The sequence below is a fragment of the Molothrus aeneus genome, chromosome 14 (genome assembly GCF_037042795.1).
Source record: "Molothrus aeneus isolate 106 chromosome 14, BPBGC_Maene_1.0, whole genome shotgun sequence".
NCBI lineage: Eukaryota > Metazoa > Chordata > Aves > Passeriformes > Icteridae > Molothrus > Molothrus aeneus.
Window position 1 is genome coordinate 3913002 of NC_089659.1, and position 27816 is coordinate 3940817.

The 27816-nt window shown below is 48.1% G+C and overlaps 3 protein-coding genes across 3 annotated transcripts; 1 reads left to right on the forward strand and 2 right to left on the reverse strand.

Annotated features, from left to right (window-relative positions):
- Positions 1–175: 175 nt before the first annotated feature.
- RBM41 (RNA binding motif protein 41) lies at positions 176–7668 on the reverse strand. Its single transcript, XM_066559449.1, has 7 exons — positions 7394–7668; positions 6622–6738; positions 6329–6521; positions 3375–3579; positions 1560–1930; positions 797–944; positions 176–537 (listed from the first exon to the last, which is right to left on the reverse strand). Exons 1-7 carry the CDS (start codon positions 7399–7401, stop codon positions 380–382), a joined length of 1200 nt encoding a protein of 399 aa, XP_066415546.1. The 5' UTR covers positions 7402–7668; the 3' UTR covers positions 176–379.
- A 1567-nt stretch (positions 7669–9235) lies between these two features.
- Positions 9236–16606, reverse strand: LOC136562550 (nuclear pore glycoprotein p62-like). Its single transcript, XM_066559448.1, has 12 exons — positions 16311–16606; positions 15107–15495; positions 14165–14275; positions 13573–13704; positions 13213–13317; positions 12656–12764; positions 12360–12504; positions 11925–11974; positions 11669–11803; positions 11174–11285; positions 10583–10649; positions 9236–9459 (listed from the first exon to the last, which is right to left on the reverse strand). Exons 1-12 carry the CDS (start codon positions 16604–16606, stop codon positions 9368–9370), a joined length of 1743 nt encoding a protein of 580 aa, XP_066415545.1. The 3' UTR covers positions 9236–9367.
- Positions 16607–16830: 224 nt separating this feature from the next.
- On the forward strand, positions 16831–27484 carry DNAAF6 (dynein axonemal assembly factor 6). The gene is made up of 7 exons (XM_066559565.1): positions 16831–16941; positions 17723–17837; positions 20096–20159; positions 21298–21403; positions 23270–23366; positions 24168–24253; positions 25765–27484. The coding sequence occupies exons 2-7, from the start codon at positions 17736–17738 to the stop codon at positions 25898–25900; spliced, it is 591 nt and encodes a 196-aa protein (XP_066415662.1). The 5' UTR covers positions 16831–16941; positions 17723–17735; the 3' UTR covers positions 25901–27484.
- The last annotated feature ends 332 nt before the right edge of the window (positions 27485–27816 follow it).

A 27816-nucleotide genomic window follows, 5' to 3' on the forward strand; every position in this document is an offset into this window, starting at 1 on the left:
ACACAAATGCTGCTTTGGAGGGCTTGGGGCAGTCTCTGGCCCCATGGGATCCAGCAGAGCTGGGAGGCTCCCAGGAGTGAGGTGTGTACACAGCCCTGCAGCAGCAGCAGAGTGCAGCACACTTGGCCCTAGAAGACTTTGGACTATAAACATCAAGAAGCACACACTAAGGAAATACCATAATCAGTGCATTTATTTACCTGGCCTCTTCCCTCCCTCCTTGCCACAATGTGTGTGGGCACTGCCCAGCTCTCAAGCAGAGCCCAGGCCCCAGCTCTCCTTTCCCCATACTGAGACTGCTGGTCCTGCACTGTCCCTGGTTCAGCCACAGCTTTCCCACAACTCACTGAACTCCACAAGGCTGCTGGTTCTCCATCCCTCACGTGGCAGGAAGGTTCTCTGCAGCAGAGGAGCTGGGGGTGGCAGAGTCAGCCTCTGGCAAGTGCTTCCTGCTTTTCCCAAAGGCGATGACCAGGGGCTTCCCCTGCAGCTTGTACCCGTTCAGCAGCTGCAGGGCTCTCTGGGCTGACTCTGTGTCTGCAAAGAGAGGGGGACACAGGGTCATCCTATGGGTGTTCCCATCTGCTGGCCACTCAGCCTGCTCTGACATGCTGAATGAACACTGCACATGACAGACTGCATCGCTTCTGCCCTGGTAAATCCCTTCCAACCCAGGGAAAGGACCATGGCACTGTTTCTCCTTGGAAAGCAGGCTTGGCAGCAGCACTGTGCCCTGCAGGAGGACGTGACACCTTTGGGAGTCAGGGAAGAACAGAGACACAAGGCAGCAACTCACCAGGGAAGGTGATGAAGGCCTGATCCCTCATGCGGCCGCTCAAGAGGCGGAACTGGATCAGGGGGCTGTCCTCCCTCTGGAACCGGGCAAACAGGGACACCAGGTCCCTCACTGTCACTCGGGGGCCCAGGTTCTTCAAATACAGCACCTGGAACAGGGACACACTGGGTCAGCCAGCCTTTGCCATGCAAACATACCTTCCAGCCTGTACAGCTCAAGGTGTGAATTAGCTCAGCCCTCACACCCACGTGCTAATGATGGCATTTAGAGCACAGGTGGGTGTACAGAGAAAGGCAGCTCTGAACTCAAGGCACCACCCTGCTTGCCTGCATCAAGAGCTGACAGCTTCAGTTTATTATAAAACAGTTCAGTTTATCTAGTTCAGTTTATTTATAAAACAGTTTATTCAGTTCATTCTGTTTATTTATAAAATGCAATTATCTCCAGCTACTAGACAGGAACAGTCTGAATAAAGTGACAGCAGGACTCAGCCAGGCCCAAACAGAGCACATCTTGACAGGTGACCTGCTGGAGCCAGGGAGGGCTGGGCTCACAGGTACAGCTCTTTGCCAGACTGGTGCCTCCCCACCAGAGCCCAAGGTCCCTTTTCCCTTTTCCCCCCACAGTGGAGGCTCCTCTCCCCCCTGGCCTGCAGGATCACCCCAGCAACTTCAAGGGAACAGCAAAGAGGAGCCTTTGCCTACTGACACAGCTTCAGGGCATCCTGCTGAGCAGGGGTAAATCCTGGTTCATGTCAGCTTACCCTGCTGGGCTCCCCTGGATGGTAGGATGAGAACCTGGGGATTTTCCGGAGTTCTTCCTCTGAGAGGCGGTTCCTGAGGATCTCCTCTTCTGGGACAAACTCAACTGGCTCTTTGATAACCACAGGCCTTGGAGGGGACTGCTGGGGCTCTGCTGCAGACACACTGGGACTTGCTGCCTGCTCTGCTTGCTCCTCCTGGTCTGGAAGTGATGACTCCTCAGTCCTAGACCCCTCTGGGGTGGGGGACGAGCAGGGGTCACTTGCAGCAGACTGGACTTTTTCAGGGCACTTCTTGCTCAGCAGCTCTTGGTAAACACTCTCCAGATGAACCATGGGGTCCTTTTCATCTGTTCCCCTCTTCTGAGTGTCATCTAATTCATAACAGAGATACGTGGTAACTATCACCAATAGCCTGGAAAACACACAGACTGCAAGAAGAGACACAGAAAGGAGAAACCCTGTTTCACCCCAGCCTCTGTGCCCAGGCCCTGCAGGTTGTTTAAAACAAGAAGTCCCAGCAAGTGCTGGTTCCTCAACTCAGGATGAACCTGCAGAGAGCAGCAGCTCCACCTGTGCTACATCAGAGCTCTTTCCAGAGATGCCCTCACTTGCCTATCTGCAGCCACATTTCAGCACTTTCTAGTGACTCCTTCAACACACCTTCCTCCTCTGCATGTGCAGCAAGGAAGGGCCATGCTGCCTTCTTGTACCGCTACCTGGAATAGGAACATTTGGCTTTCAAGGACATCAGATAAGGCTCCTGGGTTTAAAAAGGTCCATGACATGATGACATGGACTCATCAATGATCTCTTTCAATTCTCTTTAATGGAAATGAGGACAAATGTGAGAGCAGCATCTCCCAGCCTTCAACTGGACCCAATTCCCCTTCAGGGATGAGGCTTTAACAAGTCATTCCTCCTCTTACCTGCTCTGTGCCTTTGCTTCCTTCACCCCCTGCAGATAAGGAACAATCTCCAGTCCCACCCAGGCACTTTGCTTAACTCAGACCTCCAGGCTCCACCAAAGCATCACCCCAGCTCCTCTCCCACACCCCGAGCTGCTCTGCACTACATGCAACACCTCAAGGAGACCCAGAAATGCACTTTTGTGACGGTGGTCACAGGGGTCTTATGTTGAAGGAAGAGATAAGGATTTGACTCCATATTTCAGAAGGCTTGATTTATTATTTTATGATATATATTACATTAAAACTATACTAAAAGAATAGAAGGAAAGGTTCTCAGAAGGCTAGCTAAGCTAAGAATAGAAAGGAATGAATTAACAAAGGTCTGTGGCTCAGACAGAGAGCTGAGCTAGCTGGGTTGCGATTGGCCATTAATTATAAACATTTACTGGGCCAATCACAGATGCACCTGTTGCATTCCACAGCAGCAGATAACTATTGTTTACATTTTGTTCCTGAAGCTTCTTAGCTTCTCAGCAGGAAAAAATCTTAATGAAAGGATTTTCATGAAAAGATGTCTGTGACACACTTTAAAAGCAGGCACTTTGCTTAACTCAGGCACTTTGCTTAACTCAGACCTCCAGGCTCCACCAAAGCATCACCCCAGCTCCCCTCTCACACCCCAAGCTGCTCTGCACTACATGCAACACCTCAAGGAGACCCAGAAATGCACTCTAAAAACCTCTAAGTTCTCATAAAAGAGAACCAACTCTGCCTGCTCCCGTAAGAGAGGAAAATATCCCCTCCCACACAGCGCCAAGGCAGAACCACATCCTCGGGGACAGAAGGCCAGACAGAAACGTGTGGGGCTGGCTGTGTGTGCAGGAGGAGCCCTGGGTGGAGGCAGCACCTTGGTGGTAGAGGGCCCTGAGGAAGGAGTGGCGGTCGGTGCCCTGGAACAGGGCCTGCTCGATCTCCATCTCCCGCCGGCTCAGCTGCTTGCTGCCCGCGAAGCGCTGCGGCAGCGCCAGGATGCGGCGCCGCTCCTCCAGCTTCTCCCGGATGGCATCCAGCCGCCTCTGCGTGGCCTCGGGGGCTGCCCCCAGCCCCGAGCCCTGCAAAACAGCACAGCTGGGATCAGCAACAGCACGGGCTCCTCCCCAGAGCCAGCCAAAGGGCACAGCCCCAACCCTGCAAAACAACACAGCTGCGATCAGCAACTCCGCTATTTTCTGAGACCCCCGTCGTTGGAAGGAATGAATGAATCTGAGTCCATGTTCTTAGAAGACTAATTTATTATTTTATGACTTGTTATAGGGTGTTTTTAGGCTTTATAATTATTGGAACCTGTGACCGTGTTCACAGGGGTCCCAGGATGAGGGAAGAGATGAGGATCCCTGGGCAAACAAACCTGACTGCAGGGGCCATTTCGTGCTGCCAAAGCACACCCCAGCTGCTGGAAGGGCATTTCTGCTCCATCAGAACACGCTTCCATGGGGCTGGGGCTGCCTTTTCTGTTCTCAAACTCACTTTGAGAATTACTGTGGCAGATCCTTCTGCCTCGGGCAACAAACCAGGCTTTCTCCCTGCACTGAGCACAGCCTAACAGAGCTTCCCATGGTACCTCTGCCCCACATCTGCACAGCTTCTGCCATTCACCGTTTCACAGCTTCCCCCAGGCACAAAAGGCTGTTTATACGGAAAAGCAATTCCTGGAAATAATTTGTTGTACTTTGTTTTCAAAAAAGCTGCCACTTAGCAGCTGAAAATAACAGAAATCTGCACTCACTACTTTGCCAGGAGCTCCCCAGGCAATCTGAAGTTCTGTCTCAGCTGACATTATTCATCACTCATGGTGGAATCTTTCCTCCACCTCCAAAGCTGCACATCACTACCTGACTTAGGCTTTCTCCATAAATATTCTCCTCTCAGAACCTGTAGAAGACATAGCCTGATGTCACCTTTTTTTTTTTTTCTGTCAGAGGAGTGTTTTCCATACAAATAATTTTTTCTGAACGTCCCAGAATACATTTCATACTAAATATAACAGCTGGTACTGACGACATTGATTTTCATTCTTAAATTAACACCACTCCTCTCTGCACCAAGCTTTAATCAGGCCACACCAGGGCTGGATTTGCATTTAAACACCAAAGCAAGTAATGACTTCAGCTGAAAAGAGGCAAGCCCTTGATTACCACAGACAACTCTCTCCTGCACACAGCTATCACTCAGGAAGAGGATGCAAAGGGAAGCCAAGGATCAGCCCAAGTCCTGGTTTGCATTTTCTAGTTTGGCAAATTAAGAGCAGGATGCTCCAGTGCACCTGACATAGGACAACCACAAAAGCCTCGTCTCTGGAACGTGAAAAAATAAGGGTGAGGGTGGGGGAAGGGGAAAAACCTGCTGGAAGAAACCCAAGGAGGAGCCAAGGCAGTGCCACCACACTCGGTCTGAGAGCTCTGCACTATTTCATGTGGCTGTCCCAGGGCCCCTGAAGGACCTGCAAGCCCCTAAGGAGAGCACTCCCTACAAACAGCCATCCCAAATCAGCAATGGGATCCAGGGATCTATCAGGATACTCAAAGCAGGATGTTGAGGTGCTTTGAAGTATTTTCTCCTTCTCTTCTAGCATTTAAATCCTTAACACACAGGTATAAACAGGTGAAATGATTTGTTTGAGATCAAGGCAGAAGCAGAAATATCCTCACATCCTACTGTGTTCCAAAGACCCACTCCTGTCTCCACCACACCTTTTAACACTGATCATTCCACCAAAGAAAAGAGGCCAGAAAAAATGTGGGATAGTGCTGGGTTACAGGAGTGGCCATTCTTTACCAATGGCTTACAAAGGACTGGAATTTTCTACCAGAGTGCCACAGGGCCAGAGGAAGCTGACCACCCCCAGGTGAGAGCAGAGCATGCCCACTTCTCACTGTCACATTCTCTGAAAAATCCTTTCACCAGGATTTCTTCTCCTGGGAAGCTGAGAAGCCTCAGAGAGAAATGAAAACAATAATTATCTGATTGCTTCTCATGTGTTTGCTGCTTTGGAATGTGGTCTGGAGATTGTTTACCCACTGGTCATTGTTTGATTCGTTTCATGTGAATTGTTTTTACTGAATGACCAATCACCATCAGCTGTGCCAGACTCTGAGGAGTCAGTCAGGAGTTTTTCATTATGATTTTGGTTAAGCCTTCTGTCTGTATCCTTTCTCTTTCTTTAGTATAGTTTTAGTATAGCATTATTATATTATATTATATTATATTATATTATATTATATTATATTATATTATATTATATTATATTATATTATATTATATTATATTTAGTGACCATGTTCACAGGGGTCCAAGGATGAGGGAAGAGAGGAGGATCTGACTCCATGTTTCAGAAGGCTTGATTTATTATTTTATTATATATATTATATTAAAACTATACTAAAAGAATAGAAGAAAGGATTTCATCAGAAGGCTGGCTAAGAATAGAAAAAAAAAAAAACAAAGCTTGTGGCTTGGACAAAGAGTCTGAGCCAGCTGACTGTGATTGGCCATTATTTAAAAACAATCTATGAAACCAATCACAGATCCACTTGTTACATTCCACAGCAGCAGATAACTATTGTTTACATTTTGTTCTTGAAGCCTCTCAGCTTCTCAATAAGAAAAAATCTAAAGAAAAAAAATTTTCATAAAAGATGTCTGAAAAAATATAATATAATATAATATAATATAATATAATATAATATAATATAATATAATATAATATAATATAATATAATTAATATATAATAGCCTTCTGAGAACATGGAGTCAGATTCTCAATTCCTCCTTTCTGGGGACCCCAGCAAACACCAGACCCACCTTCCTTGCTGAATCCTGGTTCTTCCAGAGCAGGATCTCCGAGTCAGAGAGCCCCAGCTCCCGGAGAGAGGAAGTTTCCTTGTCACTCTCCTGCAGGGCCTGGAACTGTGACAGGCTCAAAGCCCCCGCAGCCTCTTCCCCAAAGGGTTTGTAAAAAGCTGCAGGGGCAAAGCATCTCCGCTTGGACTTGCACCTGTGAGCCAAAGGAACACAGTAGCACAAACAGCTCAGCACTGAGGAACGGAGGCAGAACGGGGCTGCTCCCTCCCAAAGCACACCAGATCAGGACTTACTGCTCGATGGAGACACTGGTGTCCAGCTGGTGGTGGAGGAGGCTCTTCAGCTGCCTCTCCCCTTCTGTCTCCAGGTCCTCCAGGAGGAGCTCATCGCTGGACAGGCTGCTGTTCACCCTGGGGCACACAAACACAGCACAGCCATGGGCAATGGGGGAAACACTGCTCAAAACGCATCCCTGCCACAGCTCCTCCACCTCTTGGGCTGATTTTACGGCATTTAAAAAAACAAGGAACCAAAACTACTTGACTAAAACTCCCTTTAACATTACTAGAAAAGTCAACAGATTTGGGATTCCTTTGAGAACATTAAAGTACCCCAATTAGTCTTCGGGTGTTTTTGTATTGGTGGAGAGGTTGTTTGTTCACTTTAAAATCGCATGCCATCATTTTTATTGACCAAAATCATCTAGCACATAGGTGCAAGATGATGCATAACTTCCATCCAAACACAGGATCTGGCATCTAGCGCTGTCTGGCTAGTTTCAAATGAGTCAGGCAAGAAAGAAGCGAAACCGCGACGCCGAAGCGAAACCGAGAATTTCAGCAGCGCTTTTCCCTTTCCGGGGTCACCCGCTCCGGAGCAGAGAGTCCCGAAACCCACCCCAGAGCCAGACCCAGCCCAGCCCAGCCCGGACCGTGCCGTGCTCCCGCTCCCGTTCCCCCCGCTCCGGGCCCGGCGCCGCTCCGGCCGGAGCACCGGGGCTGGCACCGTGCCCCGCAGCCCGTGGGGGCTCTCTGGGCACCCGGGAGCCGTGGCTGCCCCGCTCACCGGCGCATGGCCCCGCCGCTCCGCACCGCCAGCGCCTGAGGGGAGCACCGGGAGCCGCCCCGGAAGGAGCGGCCGGACCGGGGCAGCGGCACCGAGCGGGGCCGGGCACGGAGCGGAGCCCCGGGGCTGCTGCAGCGAGCGGTGCCCGCCGTGGGGTGAGCGGGGACAGGGGACAGGCACACCCCAGAAACACCCGCACCCCTCTGCAGCTGAGCGGAGGAGGGAACGTGGAAGGCAGGGCTGAGAGAAGCACCGGAAGAGATCGCTCTCGTCAGATGTCGTCACGGGCGAAACGGGCCGAACGAGATGGGGGAAACGCCAAGCGCTTGGTTTTGAAATTTTAAAAGTTTAATGGTAATAAAGCGGTTATAAAAATAGCGATATAATTGGAGTAATAGTAATTTTGGACAATTTGAATTAGGACAATGGGAAACAGTAGAAACAAAGAGTTACGGACAGTCCGGGTACCTCTTTCTAGGCAAAATAAGCCCGAAAAAGAACACACGTTAACAGAGAATTAACCCTTAAAAGCAATAGCCTGCTGCATATTCATACATCTCATACATGATGCATAAATTCCATTCAAACACAGGATTCTGTCTGGTCAGTGTCAAGTTCTTCCTCTGAATCCTGACAGCATCGTTAAACCACAGCGAGGCAGGAAGAAGTTCGTTTCTCCTGATAAGGGAGCAATAAATTCTTTTTCTCGGAAAGATTGAGGTGTTCTCTGGCTGGCATCTCGGTGTGAGTCCTTTCTTTAAAAAAAAGTATCTCCCACAGCATAGTTTCTATTTTAACACTTTGTTATAACCTAAAACTATATTTAACACACTACTCAAGGAAATTAATACAGCACAACTTTCTGACATAACGCATATAATATTCATTTTAATATTTGCAAAAAGCCAATCATAAAATACGCATTTTTCACAGTAGAGATATTAAATATAAGTTTATTGCTAACCAAAGCAGAGAAGGATAAGGGAAAGACAAATCAGCCCTTAGAAACACCTTCCCCCCACCTGTCCCTCCTGCCCCAGCAGTGCAGGGAGATGGGGATGGGGTTATGGTCAGTTCACAGGGAGATGGGAATGGGGGTCATGGTCAGTTCAGCACCCCAGGTTTGGGGTCCCTCCCACAGGAGACTTCTGTGAACATCTCTGATGTGAGTCCATCTCACGGGCAACAGCCCCCCTCAGACTGCTGCAGTGTGGGTCCCTCTGCCATGGAGTCCTTCCAGGACAGGCTGCTGCAGCCTGGGAGCAGAGCACCTCAGCCACAGGCTCACAGTGTCTTCTCAGGCATGCCCCTGCTCTGCCCTGAGGCCCCTCCATGGGCTGCAGGTGGATCTCTGCATCCCCATGGGCTGCAGGGGCACAGCTGCTTCACCATGGTCCTCACCCCAGGCTGCAGAGCAATCTCAGCCCTGGTGCCTGGAACATCTCTTCCCCTCCTTCCATTGGTGGCTGCAGAGTTGTTCCCCTCACAGGTTTTCACCCCACTCTTCTCTGGCCACAATTACAACTGAGCCACAAATTAGTTTTTCTTTCTTCTTAAATCTGTTTCACAGAGGCATTACCACCCTATCTAACTGGCCCAGTCCTGGCCAGCAACTCATCCAGGGACTGGCTCTGCTGGACATGGTGGAACCTTCTGGCAGCTTCTCACAGAAGCCACCCCTGCAGCCTCCTCCCAAAACCAGGCCGTGGAAAACCACACAGAGCCCTCCAAGGCAGCATTTCTGTTATCTCACCAATCTGCAGGCAGAGCTAAAGCACAAAGAGCACACACTTCATCCAGTTTCTGATGGGAGCAGGTGAAATCCTGTCCAACACCACAGACTGGCTTTGAACAAACAACATATTTTATTGTAAAAAAGGAAACAAAAGCCAGGTCATCGTTTCAGTCCTTAGCTCCCAAACACCTGTGTTTTCTGTGGAAGTTTTATGTCCATCCTTTGAACTTGGGAATGTTTCAATCAAAAGTGATCCTAAAGCTGCGCTCCTGCTCCTTGCGGCGACTCTCACAAACCTTGGTCACCTCTTCCACCTTCCTCTGCAGCACAGCTGTGGCAGAAACAAGGGATTAATGTCACAGTCACCCCGGAACAAAACCCTGCACAGTTTTGCCTGCAGAATGAAAAATATTTTCTTGTTGACAGCCACTCAGATTTGACAGTGGACAAAGCAGGAGGAAAGCACAACCCAAAGCACTGCCAATAAGAAAACTTCTTCATTACTGACTGGCAGAGGAAAAAATGGGTCTCCTTTCTAGGAAAATTTAAAGGAAACAGATAGCTATTTTCACACACATTCTGTAAAGCATTCAGGTGGCACAGGAGCTATACCAGATTTCCTAAAAAAGGCATGTTTGGAATGTGGAGCTTAGCAGAAGTGTTTTGAAAGAAAACACCTAATAAGACGCTGACCTAAGCCAATAATTCTGTGTGAACACGGAGAACAGCAGGCCTGCTTTCACACAGGCAGTTACCCCAGGTGTGAGCATTTCTCAGCACTGCAGCCAGGCAGTGCACTCGGGCTGCTGAGAGGAGAGCTGCTTTATTCTGCCGTGCCCCCGTGTGGCTGCTAGCAGTTAAAATCCAAACGGCACAGAATTCCAGAATCCCTCACCAGGAGGCACTCTCCCAGGGAGAAAAACTCCTTTTTTCTGTCTTTAGTAAGACTCCACTGTCAAATGTTCACCACTGAGTGCATCTCTCTGTGCACTGGATCTCAGACTATTGAGGCTGTGAAATTCCCACATTATTCCTCCAGTTACCCCACCTGCAGATCAAGGCAGGCTGCTCCATCTTACCTGGATGTGGCTTCCCATTTTCAGATTCAAGGGATGATAGCACTCAACACACACACTTCCCCTCACCAATTTTCCTTCATCACAGGCAAACCACACACTCTTTTAGATGTTGAACTATTTAACATTAGTTTGACAGAATGAATAAGGTTTTTAAGTTCTCTGCTTTGCAGTGACACATTTCAAGGAAAGCTTTTGGGGTAAAAAACAACAGTTCCCAGGAGTAACTTCTGAGCAGAGGCCCAGAAGGGACAGTGCCACTGAAGGTGAGGAGGAACACTCCTCAGGCATCCTCAGGAATTCAAGGATGAACAAACACTCACACACAGGCTCCTGCTTCCCATTCACATTCCCAAAGGGCTGCAGGACAAAGCTCACCTGAATTCTGGTCAATCCACTGCAGGGAATCCATGTGTGCATTCAAAATTTTACAGATCTGCTGAAGCTGAGCAGAGAGAGAAGGTGCAAGTCAGTTGTGAGAGTGCATAAACAGCAAGAGGAGTCAAAAGCAAGTTTCTCCTTGCCCAGCTTCCCCTAAGGCAGCAGCCACTTGGCCAGGGAAGTGTGTGCAGCAATGCTGCTCCTTTGCTCCTCCATACCAGCAAGAAAACTGCACAGTTTAGAGGACATGTCTGTGGCTTTGGCTTATTTTCATTTAGACCTAGGAACCAGCAGAACATTCCTCACCTCAGGCTTGAGGTGGCAAAATTCAAAATGAATGTGGAAAAACTCAGTCTGCAATACTGAAAGGAAATTTTGACTGAGAGCCTTTTTTTAATAAAGCTATAAGGAGCATCAAAATCAATTTAGAGGTATCAGAAGGAGCTGGTTATTCAGATCTTGTTTTATGAGGATATTAAAAACAGCATAAAGTAAGAGTGGAGTATCCACAGGGGGACAAATGAAGAGTTAGAGCTATTTCAATATTCATTGCCTCTTCAGCAGTATAAAATAAAAGCTTGCACTTACAGGGTCACTCGTGTCTGCTGGGCCTCCTGATGTGTTCAAGTGATCAATGATGTCCTTCAGATCCTGTGCCATGCGCTTCAGCTGAGCATCGATGTTTTCAGCCAGTTTGTAGCTGCAGAGCACACAGGAAACAAGATCAGAATGGTTAAAGAAAACTCTGAAGAGCTGCTTGCAGTCACAGCAACTGTGGGCAATCAGAATGAGCTCCCACATCTGCAGCAAAGAGCAGCAGAGACCTGGAACAGCAGCCAGAGAGGCTCCAAACCCACATGAAGGGACTCCCAGCCCGTCTCCCTTGATCTACACATGGGGACAGACAAGCAAGGGAGTGGAGGACTATGAGCAAAATCTAAGTTGCCATGCATAGAACAGGATTAAATATGTGACAGCAGGCACTGCTTGTTCAATCCTGTCCCCCATCCCAGCCCCATGTGCTGCTGGCTGCTGTGAGCCCAGCACAGTGCCCATCCCCATCCCCAGCAGTCGGTGCCTCACGTCCTCTCCCGTTCCTCATCCGCGTGCTGCAGGTAGATGGTCCCGCTCTGCTCCTTCACAGACTCCTCCAGAGGGGTCAGCAAGTCCTCCAGCTCCTTCTGCTGGGACAGAATGAAGTCCAGTTCCTGATCCAGTCTGCAAAGAGAAATGCCAACTGCTTCCCTTTCATGTGGCAGACATTGCAGAGCTGTCCCACAGCCAGGCAGGACCATGCAGAGAAGAAATAAAATCATTTCAAGTGCTCATGGTCTCCTACCTCTTCTGGTCAACCTTCACCTTCTCTACTTCTCTGTGTAGTGAAGTAATCTGGAAACAGAAGACATTTCATTACACCTTGAAAACCAAGGCAGCACAATCCAAGTTCTGGTAGAAACAAGAGATGGTCACAAAGATCTACAGACCCAAGATGGAGTAAGGGAGGCATGATCCTCCCTTATTCCTCCTCCCTGTTCCACCCCAATGATGGAATAAACTTGGAATGATCCCCCCTAGGAGAACCTGGTATCACAGAGCAAAGGCACAGAACAGACTCCAAGGCCTAAAGGCCAGAGCAGACACCCAGAGACTGTGAGAAGCACCCAGGGGGAGCTCACAGCTATTTGTACCGTGTTCTAGATGCCTGTTGCACCTGTGACAGAGCCCTTGCAGGAGCCAAGCAAGCAGAATGAGGTTGCTCTGGAGGCCTCCTCACCTTCTCCCCATTCTCGATCAGCATGCGGTCCCAGGCATTGACTTGTGTGGCCTGATGCAGGAAGTGCTTCTCTTGGTCCTCCAGCTCCAGGCTCCACTTGTTGATCAAACTCTCCAGCTGGGCATAAGTCATCACTGGGGGGGCACTGAGAGGAGTCAGGGCAGCACAGGACACAAGGTCAGGGCAGACAAACACCACAACTCTCACTGATCTCCCCTTCCTCCTGCAGAGCCCAGCCTGAGCCCTGCAGCTGCTCCTGACCAGGCAGCAAAGGGTCAATGGCAGCAAACTCCCACCTGGCTGTGGTGGTTGTGGTTGTGGCAGCTGTGGAGGTCACAGCTCCAATGGCACCAGTGGTAGTCAATGGCTTCAGGTTCAAGGGAAAGCCAGAAGCAGAGGTTGTCCCTGCAGGAAGAGACTCAAGTCAGGCAGCAGAAGGGGACACAGCTGGCACCTCTCAAACACAGAGCAGCTCCAGGGTGCCCATGGCTGGAGGAGCTGCAGCAGATCCCTCTGAAGGGAACAACAGCAAATCCCACATCTGTCAAGGAGGGAATGAAAACATCCCCAGCCCAGCCCCTTGTCAATAGCCCCATGCTTTACTGCTAGAACCAAGAACTGCCAGCACACCCAGCTCCTCCCCTGCACCTCGGCAGTGGATGAGGGAACATCTGTGTTTTCACAAAGAGATGGAAAAGGGTCAGAGAAAGACAGACCGTGCTGTTTTCAGTCACTTGAGGGCTTTACAAATCACAGCTGCTCTGCTCCTACTCTAACATGGCCCTTTACACCTGTACATAGCACTGAATTCAGTCTCCCTTCTCTTCAGTGCCTTCCAGCATGCTGTTCCTACCAGTGGCAGTGCTTGTGGTGGCAGCTGTGGTTCCAGGAACCTTTAATCCAAAGCCAAGTGTTCCCAGACTGCCTGTCCCAGTGGAACCAGTGGAGGTGGCACCCACTGTGAAGAGAAGACACCATTAGCAGGCTGCATGAGCCAGGGAATGCAGGGCCCTTGGAGAAGCTGTGCCCAGGCTGCTCCACTCCCCCTGCAGCAGCAGCAGCAGCCCCAGGGGAGCAGCAGCAGCAGCAGCCCCAGGGGAGCAGCAGCAGCAGCAGCCCCAGGGGAGCAGCAGCAGCAGCAGCCCCAGGGGAGCAGCAGCAGCCTGGCTGCTCCTTCATTGCCCCAGGGACAAAGCTGCCTGCAGAGACTCACGTGAGAGGCCCGTGGTGCTGGAGGAGGCTGGGGCTGAAGAAGTTGCCACAGATGCAAACAAGGAGGGCCCCGTGGAGCCCAGCATTGAGGTGGTGCTGGTGGTGGAGGCCGTGCTGGCAGCTGTGGATGTGACTGCAGGGACAAACAGCTCCAGCTGTACAAGCAGAGCACACTGAGCTCCCACCCCCTGCCCAACAACCCTGCTGGGAGGGTGACACCAACTGCCCAGCCACACCTCGTTCTTGGCCATGTCAGCATTTTAACTTCCTTTCCCTCTTATTCTCCCTCCACTCCCTGTCTTTCACAATCTGCCCATTTAAGATTGTGCCTCCCTTCCCCTGTGCTCCCCAAACAAGCACAGAACAGAATCTGGCATTTGGGACACAATCAGAACCACAGTACACACTGTGCAATGGCTCTGGGAGCTGTCACAGATCCCCACTGCCAGGGCAAACCCACAGGAACAAACACTTGTGGCCCCTCCCCACACTCCAGTATAAGAGATTTGTCTGCTTCCAACAGGCAACTATAGCCAGGAGGAGAGAAGAGTCCCCAAAGCCTTGGGGAATTGTTTTCTAGAACAGCTTCTTACCTCCCAGCTTGGTTCCAAAGCTCAGGGTGGGTGCCTGGCTGGTGCTTGTGGTCAGTGTTGCTGTGCTTGTACTGGTGGCTGCTGTTGAAGGCTGAGCCCCAAAGGTCAGACCTGGAAGCAGGAGCAAAAGGAAAACATGGAATTCCTTCTTCCAGGCTAAAGAGCAACTGCTCCCCAGCACTGCAGCCCCTGGACAGGCCTGTCAGAAACACCTCTGGCCCCAGCCCCTCGCTGCTCTCTGCCCCAGCACAAGCCAGAGGCTGCAGAGCCAAACCCCCACTGCACCCTCAGACACCCCCATGGCAAAGGCTCCCAGGCTGCAGCTGCCCCCGAGGCTGTGTCACAGCACAGGGCACAGCTGAGACAGCCAGGACACACACAGAACCATCATACAAACACAGAAAGCTTCAACCCACACGGAGAAACACCAAACCACTGCAGAAGGCTGCAAGCATCTGCCCTTCTTGTTCTTTAGCCCAACCCTTTACCCCCCTCATGTTGATGCACTGCCCCTGTGTGCCCTCTGCTCCCTTTGGTGGTTGCTCAGCACACCTGGGCACTCCATGGCTCATTGCTGCCAGTGCTGCTCACCTGCTGCTCCCAGCTGTGCCCACTGGGGATGAGGCTGGGCCAGCCCATCCCAGTGACCCCAAACTGTGCCTACAGCACAGCCCCATCCCAGTGACCCCAAACTGTGTGCCCACAGCACAGCCCCATCCCAGTGACCCCAAACTGTGCACACAGCACAGCCCCATCCCAGTGACCCCAAACTGTGTGCACACAGCACAGCCCCATCTCAGTGACCCCAAACTGTGTGCACACAGCACAGCCCCATCCCAGTGACCCCAAACTGTGCCGGCAGCTCAGCCCCATCCCAGTGACCCCAAACTGTGTTCCCCCATCCCAGTGTGTCTCTCCACAAGCCCCAGGCTGCTCACCCACCTGTGGGCTGCCCCCCGAGGCTGAAGGGCGCTGCTGTTGGGGTGGCAGCTGCCAGGGTGGCCGTGCTGGTGCTGGCAGCAGCCACCGGGGCCGTGCCAAAGCTCAGCCCTGCCGACGTGGCCGGCGCGGCCGCGGTGCCGATGCTGAACCCGGCCGTGCCCGCCTGGCTCGTGGTGCCACTGGAGAAGGTGAAGCCTCCTGGTGTCCCAGAGGGAGCTGTGCTGCTGCTGCTGCTGTTGGCAGCAGAGCCAAAGGCAAAGCCAGACGGGGCTGCTGCCTGACTCGAGGGGGTGCTGGTTGCCGCAGGGGCACCAAAGGAAAAGCCCCCCGTGACTGCAGGAGCTGGAGTGGCAGTGCTGGCTCCAAAGGTCACTTTTGGGGTGTTTGCCCTAGGCAAGAAAAGAAAAGAAAGGAAGCCATTCTGCTTGAGACACACATCCACCCAAGTGCACAGCTGGCTTTCTCCCTGACCATTTGCTGACAGCAGAAACCGCCTTTCAAAGAGATGCACAGCTGGCCAGGCTGTGTCTCAGTTCTGATAACAGCCTCCATCAAGCTGCTGTCACCTGCCATCCCCCCTCAGGGCTCATTCCACTGCCTGTCCCTTCATTACCTCTACCCACCCAGGTACCACTGGGCATTTTATGGCAGCACACGTGAAGCTGCTCCTTCTCTCAGCTCACCATTTCCATTTCCCTTTACACAAGGCTGGTTTTTTCCTGCTCGTCCCCATTTGAGCTCCCTTCCCACAGCTCCCATCTGGCAAGCTTTGCCAGCAGCAGCTCTGCAGAACCGCTCCAGAACTCGCCGCCTTTCCTGATCGGCAAATCCCTCCCAAAGTGCCGGGAAGACATTCCGAGCACTCCGGATCCGGGTCAGAGAGAACGAGACGTTTGATACCGGGCAGCAGAGCCTCAGCATTTCTGCGTGCTCGCGTCTCCAGCCCGCTTCCAGCCGGGATCGCGGAACATCTCCTTCCCCACGCTGCGGGGGCTCCCGTGCGAACGGACCGGGACCGGGGCCGGGGCTCGCCGAGCCCTGCGGGGCGCTGGGAAGAGCCGGCACAAGGGCCAGGGCTCGCTCCGAGCAGCTTTCCCCGCAGAGCCCTCGCCCAGCACCCACAGGACCCCGCTCCCTCCGTCCCTCTGTCCCTGTGTCCGTCCCTCTGTCCCTGTGTCCGTCCCCGCCCGGCCCCGGGTCTCACCCCAGCGGGAAGGCGGCGGCTGCCGGGGCGGCGGGGGCCGCGCTGGCCGAGCCGAAGCTGAAGCCGGAGGGCTGCGCGGCCGTGCCCGGCCTGCTGAAGGAGAAGAGCCCGGCGGGCTGGCTGCCGCCCGCCGCCGGCGCCGCGCTGCCGAAGCTGAAGCCGGTGGAGGCGGAGGCGGGCGCCGGCGCGGAGAAGGAGAAGCCGCTGCTGGCCGTGGTGGCGGCGGCGGCGGCTCGGGGCGCGCCCAGGCCGAAGGCGCCGCCGGGCGCAGGCGCTCCGAAGCTGAACTGGCTCATGGCCTGGCGGCGGCGGCAACAACACGAGCCGAGCTCCGGCAGCACCCCCGGCACGGGGCCCGCGCGCGGGGCGATGGCGTCACCGCGCCCCGCCCGGCCCGCCCCCGCGCCTTCCCGCTCTACGCGGCCATTGGTCAGCGCGGCCGCCACTCGCGGGATGTCGTTTCCGATTGGCTGTCGGGGCCTGAGGGGCGGGGCGTGTCGGCGTTGCTGTGGGGATGAGGGACGCGGCTGCGGGAGCGGAGCGAGGGACAGGGGACAGACTGGAGCGTAGTGAGGGACAGGGCACACCGGGACCCGAGGGAGAAGCGGGAGCTCCCTCAGAGGATGTTTAGGTTGGTATCTGCTATGGTTGTTCCCCCAGAGGTGGTCGGGCACGGGAACAGGGTCCCAGGGAGTGGTCACAGCCCCGGGGCTGTAAAGAGCATTTGGACAGTGCTCCCAGGTATCGTAGTGTTATTATTTTTTGCCCCCGAAGAGGGGAGAGAATGATGCATCTGTCTCCATCTTATCAGGTGGCAAATTAATTACTTTATTATACAATATTTTTCTATATTATATTACGCCATGTTACATTACATCTAAACTGAATCTGCCAAGCACTCAACCCTGCACACACTGCACAGAATCTCGTGACTGTCCCCCAATAGTCTTGACACACACACACACCTGACCCTGACAGGCCAAGGGAACAAAACACCATCACTTTGGGTAAACAATCTCCATATTGCATTCTACTTTGGCACAACACAGGCACAGCCATTGAGATAAAAATTGTTTTTCCTTTCTCTGAGGTTCAGAGAATGAGACCCAGAAATATTCTTAGGAGGAATTGTGCCTTGCTTTTCTCTGTGAAGAGAAATGTGGTGACACCCAGGCACATGCTGGGGCTCAGGCTGTCCTGCACAGGGCCAGGAGCTGGACTCACCCATCCTGATGAGTCACACTCAGCATATTCTTTGATTTTATGTTCCATTTTACATGCTTTGTCATCACACACACAGGAACTTGGCTAAACTTTTCCTTCCCAAATGCATAGCAGGAAAACTGTGCTCTACAGGCTGTTCCAAGCACATTTAGCTCCTGCTTCATCTGCCACTTGTTTTCCCTGCCCAGGTGAGCAGTGGCTATGGATTTGGACAGCGTGTTCTCGGGCTCTTCTCTGCAGAGCCTCGCCAAACTGCTGCGTGATGCTCCAGAGGAGGATGATGATGGTGATGATGATGATGTGGTGAGTTTTCATGGGAGTTGCTGCTTCTTTTACATATTGTACCATAGCCTTATATTGTTAATCAAGGAGTAGCAAATCTCTTTTTCTCCAGAGTGAGTAAAAGCAGAATGAAAACTGTGGTGGTGTTCACACGGGTCCCAGGTCGAGGGAAGAGATGAGAATCTTGACTCCATGGTTCAGAAGGCTGATTTATTATTTTATGATATATATTGTATTAAAACTATACTAAAAGAATAGAAGAAAGGATTTCATCAGAAGGCTGGCTAAGAATAGAAAGGGATGGAATGATAATAACATCTTGTGACTGACCAGAGAGTCCGAGACAGCCGGACTGGGATTGGCCATTAATTAAAAACAACCACATGAGACTAATCACAGATGCTCCTGTTGCATTCCACAGCAGCAGGTAATCATTGTTTACATTTCATTTCTGAGGCCTCTCAGCTTCTCAGGAGAAAAAATCCTAAGGAAAGGATTTTTCATAAAATATGTCTGTGACAGAAAACCTTAGAAGGTTTTGGTCTGACTGAAACAGCTTGAGGACCCTTTCAGAGTAAGAAGCTCTTGAGAATGAGCAAGATGCCCCAGGACAACAAGGAGACACTGTGAGCACAACATATGAGGGAGGTTTAGTTTTTCAGCCTGAAGGAAAAGAGAACATGGACTTGAAAGAGCTTCAGATACTTCAGGCTTCCCCTACTTTCCCCTGAACTCTGCTGGAGATGAAGGCAATTGCAGCCAGATATGAGGGGAAAAATTTGCTGCTCAGCTTCTGAGTAAGGACCAAAATATCCAGAGGCAACTGAGTGTTTTAATTGCATATGTCAGACATTGAAGAACTGCAGAGATAACTGATCACTAAATTACAATAGGTATTTGGTGGTTGTAAAATAGGGGCAGGGGAAAAATCATTCTAAGGTGCATAATCTGGATGAATAATGAGAGAAATATCTGAATGTGTTCTTCTGTATCAATTCCTCTCAGGAGCAGATGAAAATAACAGTGTTTGGAGAACATGCATTATTCCTGCAACATGCAACACCTGATTTTATCCAGGCCTGCCTGTGTGCTGGGAAGAAATATTCCCAGGAGCCCCAAAGGTGCCAACAATGTAGAAGGCCTCTGTGAAGGCTCAAAACTTTGCCAAGTACCTCAGAATTTTGAACAGATCATATTATGACATGAATAACAGAAAAAAAACCAAACAAACAAACAAAAAAAACCCCAAAAACAAAAACCAAACAAATACAAAAAACCAAACAAAAACAAAACAAAAAACCAACCCAAGACCCCAAAAAACAAACAAAAAATCCAAACAAACAAAAAACCCAAACAAACAAAAAAACCCCAGATAACAAAAAAAAAAAAACAACCAAAACCAGATAACAAAAATGGCAAATGCCTGAGTGTTCCTCCAAATCATTCCTCAACAAAGAGCTGACCAGCCCCAGTAGTGTGATATTTGGGATAGAAGGGGTGCAAGACCCTTGAAGTTTTATTTCAGAGGGTTACAGATGTGGTCCTTCACACCCCAACTATCCTCCAGCTCTTTAATGCCTGCCTTTTAAACCCTGCATTATTGCTGTACATCTCTGCAGTAAACATCCTGATTTTAAAAGGAATTTGTTTACATCTTATTAATAAAATGAATGACACTTCAGAGACAGAAATGGAAAGTTGCCACAAGAGATGTCAATTAAGTCTGAGTCAATCTGGGTAAATTGAAATCTTTATTTTGATTTAATTTAATGCTCTGTGCATATGAGGCACTTTTATTGAACCAAGGAATCTTCATATATAGAGAAATGCCTCACATTGGCCTATTAGCACTAAATTGATTCATAATTAGAAGAAAATGTTCTTGCCTCATGATCTCTACAGTAAAAAGCAATCCAAATGCTGTAATGGGGCTTTCATGTAGCACCCTTGGTTTCCTGTAATATTTTCATGGCAGGCAAAGCATGGAAATTCTGCCAAAATGCCATGGAAACCAAAACTCACAAAGCACATCTGTCTGTATGGATGGGCTTCTGTCAGTCCTGCTTAAACCCAGTGTGTCAAGGTCACTTTCTGCTCTGTCAGAGTGAAGAAAAGAGATTTTTCAGTGGTTCACTCATGAAACTGTGGGATAATGTGTTTTCAATTCTATCAGGGATTTGTTTGACCTTAGATGATGTGTTGTATTTACTGACATCATGGTTGTAACCAAGCTTGGCTCTATAAAAATTGATTTAAGATGCTCTTGCCTTTCTTTGCAGCCACGCTGTTCTGTTGCTGCCATGACTCCTGGGAGTGTTGGACCAGTCAAGAAGGAGACCACCAGTAAGGAGGAGTATTTGTGTGTTTTGGCATTGTCTCATGTACTGTTCAGCTTTTTTTAAAATTTTAATTTAAAATTTAAATTTTAAATTCTGCTGAATTTACAATTCAGTTACAGCAAACTGTAACAGCTATAAAAGAGGGGTCACTGATGTTTGAGATGGGCATAGCATGACATTCCTTACAATTACACTGTAAAATCATTCCTTTCCTGAAAGCTTAACTCTAAAACATGCAAAGAGGAGCAGAAAGGGTAATGCCAGATCAGCTTCCAGTGGAGGTGATAATAGTTCAGAGCACAGCCTGGTCAGGGGCTGCAGGGATCATAACTGAGCAGCAAAAGCTCCATGTAAGAACTCAGGAAAGACAGGAAGGCAGTTTTGGTAGAGACTTGGCAAAGTTAGTGTTAAGTTTTTTTGGAGCTGAGGCTGTCACATTATTGAGCCCTAAGAAAGGCCCACAAGGGCCAGGGTGAGTTTTGCAGGAAAGGAACTGTGGCAAATATAATAGATTATTTTTGCTTTTATTGCTATCCAACAATAACCAGAGATTCTACTCTAAAATCCTCAAGTTTCACATTTACCAGCTTACTAAAAGAATGTTTTTCCATGCAGGACAGACATAAACCATACTATTCTGCCCAAAAACTTTCACGTGTCTTCAGCACCTTGTCTGGGCTGTGCCCAATAATTAATGGGAAGAGCTGGATTTCTGTGTGAGGAGGTGATCCTCTTGTGAATGACTCTGCTCACTGAAAATCTCATGTCAGGGGGCTTGTGGAAGATTAGTATTTCATCCCTCTACACTTTACTGATTTTGAAGTGCTAGATATTATATGCCAGAAAGGAGGATTTCCAGGAAATAAAGGTTGGGTAAAGAAGATTTAAGTGAAAGGAAAACATCCTCCCTCTGCAAATCCTCATTCATAAGAGAGTAAGGTGACGAAGACTGTAATCATTACCTAGAATGCTTTTAATGCAAAGATTTTTCTAAAGCCTAGAAATACTTTTCCAGGCTTTAGAAAAGGCTTTTCTTCCTTTTTTTTTTTTTCATTCTTGAAAAATATTCTAAGCTTTCAGCAACACTTGAGGAACAGAGACATTTCAAAATGTGTCAGTGAGATTTTTCTCCTCACTTACAGGTACTTTTCAAGTGAAATCTGAAAACAAGAAAACCATTTGGAATACAGAGGAGGTCCCAGAAGGATCTGAATTTGATGATACATGGGACCCTAGAGAAAAGCCAGAGTAAGAAAGCTGAGACTGCCTGTGTGGGCTTCACATAGCATTAATGGAAATGAGAGTTAAACAGCATCTGCAGCCAGCTGAAAAGATTGTGTTGTGCAAGAAGAAAGGAGAGATATCAGTGTTGCATCTAAAGCAATATGTGAAGAATGGTTTTAACCCCTCTCTTGAAATCTTCTGATCTCAGAACAGAAACTTAGTGTTGGTTTTCCAGCATAAGTTTATGTGCAGTGTCAGTTACTTGTATAAAGTGGGATTAGGAGGGGAAGTAGGTCAGAAAAATGATTTATTAACTTTAAAATATGCCATTTGTGTGAAATACCTGCTTTTTCCTGCTGCAACTGAGATGCATCCATTTTTCCATACTCATAAATTCATAAAGTACTCCAATGTATATTTGCATTTCAAAGATTTAAGCTCTTTAGAGACAAATAGTACTGCAGAAGAAAAGCTGTGTGCAGGCAATTTTGAGCTCTTAAATCTTGTCATTCAATCTTAGTCTGTCAAAGCACAACTTGAAACCAGAGCTTTTTCCCTTGCTCATAGAAAAACAGTAGCAAAAAATATTCTTGAAAGCAGGCATGTGATTTGGAGTTTGTGGAGGTCAGAAAGCCCTGAAGGTCAGTCCATAAAGCAGCTTTTGCATTTCCAGTCATTGTTTCAATGCCATGTCCTGAAGTGTTCTAGGCTGTAGCCCACGAAGCTGCACATTGTGCACCAGAATCTTCACTTTTTCTTGCATGTAGGTCAGGACATGAGGAGTCCAATTTCCCAGTTAAACACAGGACCTGAGACCCACCTTTCTGAAAATGGGGTTTCCAATTTCCCAGTTAAACACAGGACCTGAGACCCACCTTTCTGAAAATGGGGTTTTCAATTTCCCAGCTAAACACAGGACCTGAGACCCACCTGAGCAGCGACTCAGCCTTTCTGAAGATAATTTGGAATTCACCCTCACGCACAGTTGTCCCTGAAATGGTCACCTGTCAGGTACAGAACGTGCTGTCTGTATTGTAGGCACAGAGGAGATTTTCTTGTGCTGTTCTTTAACCATTCCCCTCTGCAGTGCTTCTCCAGCCTCAAGCACTTCTGACCCTTGTTGCACAAATGAAGAGAGAGAATATAACTCTTTGCAATAGTTCATCAAATGAAGCAAAGAAAATGTGCTAAAAGGAAAACAGATGGCTACAGAGGTGCATCCAGAGCTATTAGACACATTTGTCACTGACTTAGGAATTATTACATATGCAGATGCACACTGGAGATGTGAAAGATTTTCTAACAGCTTAGACAAGTGATCCACCCCAGTAATTTTGCTGAACTTAGTAGGAGTAGCATATGTTATAAATACAAATTCAGTTTTCCTTTCCTCATTCATTAATTACCAAAAGCAAGGGAATACGTGATTCCACATTTTGTAGAAGTGAAGGAGAAGAAAATTAAAGTTAGCTGAATGCAAAACTACGGTCTGGCTTAAGAGTGTTATGCTCAGGCTGCAAGAATATGCTAAAGGACAGAACAGAACACATGTTATTGTGGCATCCCCCTTTTCAAATCAATTCCCAGGAGTTTGTGGTGTTTGACTTGCTGATAGGCATTAAGAAGCATTTCCTGGTCCTGCCAAGGCTGGTTAGGGGAGCAGAGGCAGCATGGTGAGAGCTTTGGGAGGTGGAAGAAAGGATTTTAACCTGTCTTCCAGCTGTCCCAGTCATGGCTCTGAACAGAAACCCAGTGCAAATGGATTGGAGCCTTGAAGGGAGACTGCAAAGGAGAAGAGGCAGTGTGAGGAGGATTTAGAGTCCTCTGAGGATCACAGTCTCCTTCAGCCTCCTGCTCCAGTATTCCTAGGCAATGGCTTCTCTTTGGCAGGTATGAGATTTCCTTCAAGCAGCACGTGGGAACAGAGGATGTCTTCTTTGGGATGACTGGGAAAGATCCCTCCACTGCCTGCTGTGAAGATATAGTGGTGAGCTGAGCCTGGAGCTCTGGTCCCTTCTCTGTGCTCTTTCTCTGCCTTTCCCACCTCCCCATCTTTCTGAGGGGCAGAATGTAAACACAAAGCTCCACTGCTGCCTTTGATTGACCTCCTGTAGCATTTTCTTGCGGTTCTCCAAGCATTTTTAGGTCACATTTACACTTGCTAACCTGAGGAACTTGTGTATCTCCTCAAGGACCAAGTGTGCTCAAGGCAATCTCTGCAAATGCATATGCCCCATATAAACTTAAAGGGAATAAAATGTAGCTCTGAGATGAAGTTTCATCTTGGACACACTTTTGGAGAAGAGAGGGGCTGGGAAGGAGATTTTTTTTCATCTTCCTGCATTTTTTACAAGCATTTTGCTAGTGTGGGCTAGCAAAATGCTACAATGCTGACAGCCTTTAAAGTTCCAGCTATCAGATCCTGCCTCATCATTATATAATCAAAGACCTCCCTGGTTTCTGAGCTCCAGGACAGGTAGAACTGCTGTGTTATCTTTCTAGCAGAAGCAAACTGTCCCTGCAATGCACAAAGCCTGAGGCTTTGCTGAGTGTTGAACACCTGTCAAGCACATTAGCAGCTCAGGAACTGGAAGAGAATAGGATATCAATACACATCACTAAGCTATTGAAAGCAGTCATTATCACTGTCGGATTTGCTCTGATACAAATTACCTACTCAAAACGTTGCTCTTTGATACTAGCATTGAAATATTCATGAAAATGAGCTCTTTTATGGCTTTTAGGGCAACATATGTAATCACAGCTTTACCTCTGCCCATCGTTTCAGATTAAAATCAAGCTGCCAGAGACAAAGTACTCAGACATCGCATTAGACATCCAGGACAAGGTTCTTGACCTTCGAACTCCCAAAAAGTAAGTGCAGCACAATTGATAGAAGTCCAGTTAATATCCTGTTTGAAATGGGGTTTAGCCAAGCTTTAAACTGCAATCTGTGTGGAAAGCAAAGCTAAAGATTGTACTATTAATAATTGCTTGTGAAAAATAAGTACAGAAAAACCACTCATAGTCCATCCATAGGTGCTCAATCTGCTGGCTTTGAATCTGTGATACTGTCCAGTAAAAAGCTTTGGGACACATTTTGGCTACTTAAACAGCAAGTATCAGGGACTCAAAACACCTGGCAAAAAGCTGCCCAAGGTCTTGAAAGACTTAGTCTAGTATTCCTAAGCACTAATTTGTACAAATATGTATGACCAAAGATGGTAAAAAAAGTGCAGATAAATTTTCGGTAGCTGAAAACCGAATTATGAACATATCCAAGCACAAATGCAGAGATGGAAATGTTACAAGGTTTTCTAAAGAGATTTCCTTTGATTTTTTTAATAGGACTATTTCAAGCCTACAAAGATAACTGATAATACACTCTTGGATTTCTCACTCTTCCTCCATCTCTCCCTCAGTGTGCAATTCCTCTGCCTGAGATTTCCTGATAATTCCCATGTCTGTTTTGCTCAAAGTCCTTCTTCACAAAGACTGCTTTTATAAGAAACCTTAATCCTCTCTGGGCTGACTTGCTGCACTGAATGGGGTGTGGGAAGATTTATATGAGAACAGCTTTCTGCAGATAAATTCCAGGTGCAGGCCATGGATTAAGGCCTAAATAAGTCCCCAGAAGACTAACTACAGAAAAGCCATTTTTCTCTGCCAAAAACCAGGCAAAATCAGTTACCCTGTGTTTGATTTTAACCCAAGGATGCAACAGGAGTGGAAGAAGGTTTGGGAATGTTAGTTTTGAAACTGGAAAATTGGGAGGAATAATTGCTCAGCTAATGACTTGCTGAACCTATGGGCAGTAAAAGAAGTAGCTTAATGCAATGCTGCAGATGTAGAAAACCTCAGCATCCTTTTCCTTTTGCAATTCTATTTTTTTGGTGACTCAGATCTGCCATTATCTTCTCAGCACCCAGCTGTCTCTAGTCACAAGCCTAGCAAATAAAAAGTTCACCATAAATCTGATGGTTGCTTGGGTACAGCCTGAACCAGTGCTGCTTTCACAAATATAAGTGCAAGTCTTCTCAGTATGAAGGAAACAATCAAGATGTCAAGTTCTACATGCTGAAAAACTTTGTTCTCCCACAGATGGGTAAAAAGATTCCAAGCAACTGCTTCCAGCTCTGTGGTTCTGGGGTTGCTTCTAAGCCAGGCTGCTTTTAAGTGACAGAGATATTTCAATATTTCTATTAATATCCAGTCTTGCTGTGCATGAGGTGTTGCAGGAACCCCACCACCCATCACAACAAGGAGATCTATTGGGATAACATTTCCTGGCATACTGACTGAGGAATTGCAGGAGTAATTTGCAATGATACCTCAACTGCTCACCTGGTCTGAGACACTGACATCCCCTGTGTCCTCTTTTACAGCAAGCTGCTGCTGCACCTCCCCTACCCTGTGAACAGCAAGGAGGGCAGAGCTCGTTTTCTCTCTGAAGAGGAGATCTTGGAAGTCACCTTGAGACTATCAAGGAAGTTGGATTTCATCAATTTTTCTGATGGGTAGAAAGATAGAGAAAATTTGCAAAAACTAAATGTTCTAGTTTGAACTTGTTCTGAAATAGTAAATGGCTTCCCTTGAGCAGTCCAGGGGAAAGTCTCTGGAGAAATGAGTCAGGAGGAGCACAGCACCCACAGGTTCTAGCAGCTGATGCTGTCTGACCCTTCCACTGCTCTGGTCCACTTTCTGCTTCCTGCAGTCTGAAACAGCCCCTGTGAGTCAGAAAGTGGGAGATTTCAGTTCAAAAGCCACAGGAAGCCTTTTGTGTGGTCATGGCTGAGGTAGCACAGTGAGGCTCTGGGCAATGTCTGCTGCTTTGGTACCATTTCAAGCCTTGCAAGTGCTACTGTCCTTGCTTGGTCTCCAGTGCTGGGACTGGGGCCAGTTCAGGATCTTCTCTTGCCTATTTCTTGGTGAGAAGATCATTCTGCAGGGATCCATATCCACACCTGAGGCTTCTTTACACTGGCAGAACAAGTTAACCAGCTATAGTTGGGTTGCTGAACATCTCAGCTCTTTTGAACAGGTTTTTGACAATTTATGGTTCAGTGTTGTCTAGTCATCTGCTGTCCTTCCACCTATTTTTCTGATCTTTCTTGATTAATAAAATAATAGGTTCTAAGGAACAGTTCCAGTTATCTTTGAGTCTGCCTTCTCTATATTATGCTCTGAGAGACCTCATAAAAGTTGAGATAAGAGGAATTTTGCATAACAAAGCTTCTCTCAAAGGGCTGAAATGCTGCAAAATCTGTTCTTTGGCCTTCAGGTCCAATCTGGAGGTAGAGAGTTGCGTAACCAGGCTGTTTCTCTCAGTAGCTGCTGGGCAAATATATTAATTTAACATTGTTGGTCCGGCAGGAAGCAAAGGTACTTGCTCAATGATCAAAGTGGAGAGGACAAGCAGGCCCTGGCATGTTAATGGCACACTTAACCAAAAGCCTGTGAGTACTTTCAGAGTCAAATGGCTTTGAGTCCTGCATTCTTCTGGGGGTAGAAGTAGAGGAAAATAATTGACCAGCTAGGCTGCAGACAGCACCCATGCAGCTAAACTTGAGGCAGGCTGTAATGAGAAGATGGATGCTCCATGATGGACTGCAGACACTGACAGTGAGTTCAAAGGTGCAGTCACTCTATGTTTGTAATCCCCTGCATTATAACTCCAGGACAAATTAGGCTGATGTCTGGACATTTCAACCCCTTCCCTGAAAAGTGAACCATTGCTTGGGTCAGAATAATCCTAATCAACTTCTGCTTTAGCCTTAATGCACTGGAAAGCAGATATTTCATTTATGATTCATCACAAGCTATGAAATATGCTGATAACACTCAGGGGCTACTCCAATTGGTATCTGCTTAAGCTTCCATAAATTAGATCTGAGTGTCTCTTATTCCAAAGCTGTGGTTGAGCAGGACAATGTGGATGTATGAGAAAAGGCTGACATCATTCCTCCTGACTCAGTTTTTCCCTCCTGTGCTTGCCAAACAAGCTGTTTCTTGGAAAAAGGTTGTCTTTGTGGTCCCTAGACAATATGCTGCTTCATTTTTGCATTTCTTATACACATTAAAAGAAAAGTGGAAGATTGACCAGTATTGATGTGCATGTGAAGGTAACATTTGTCCAAATTAATTCAGAATATCCATGGCAGGGTGCAACTCTTCTGAGCCCTACTCCAGTGCTCTATCCACAAGGTTACATTGCCTTTATATTTGGCAGTAGTAATTTACTAAGCCTTAAATCATCAAGCTCTGCTTAATTTAATGTCAGTGTTTGATACTGAAAATAGTGATGAGTCTGGCTCATTGTGCCTCCCTCCAGTGTTAGTTTCTTATGGAAATGAGCATATGCCACACTGGTATCCATACCATAATTTATCTCCAAATGTTTTTTAACCTGAGGGCATTTTATCAGCATTCAGAAGACA

Excerpts from the sequence above, each read along its gene's own strand:
- LOC136562550 (XM_066559448.1), bottom strand. The coding sequence starts at position 16,606 with ATGAGCCAGTTCAGCTTCGGAGCGCCTGCGCCCGGCGGCGCCTTCGGC. Across the intron at positions 12,765-13,212 it reads CACCACAAGCACTGCCACTG|GGACAACCTCTGCTTCTGGC; the intron begins GTAGGAACAGCA and ends CTCTTCCTGCAG. Across the intron at positions 11,286-11,668 it reads GATGAGGAACGGGAGAGGAC|CTACAAACTGGCTGAAAACA; the intron begins GTGAGGCACCGA and ends TGTGCTCTGCAG.
- DNAAF6 (XM_066559565.1), top strand. The coding sequence starts at position 17,736 with ATGGATTTGGACAGCGTGTTCTCGGGCTCTTCTCTGCAGAGCCTCGCC. Across the intron at positions 21,404-23,269 it reads GACCCTAGAGAAAAGCCAGA|GTATGAGATTTCCTTCAAGC; the intron begins GTAAGAAAGCTG and ends TCTCTTTGGCAG. Across the intron at positions 23,367-24,167 it reads CCTGCTGTGAAGATATAGTG|ATTAAAATCAAGCTGCCAGA; the intron begins GTGAGCTGAGCC and ends CCATCGTTTCAG.
- RBM41 (XM_066559449.1), bottom strand. Across the intron at positions 3,580-6,328 it reads ACCAGGATTCAGCAAGGAAG|GGCTCGGGGCTGGGGGCAGC; the intron begins GTGGGTCTGGTG and ends GCTGTTTTGCAG. Across the intron at positions 1,931-3,374 it reads CAGGGCCCTCTACCACCAAG|ATGACACTCAGAAGAGGGGA; the intron begins GTGCTGCCTCCA and ends GTTATGAATTAG.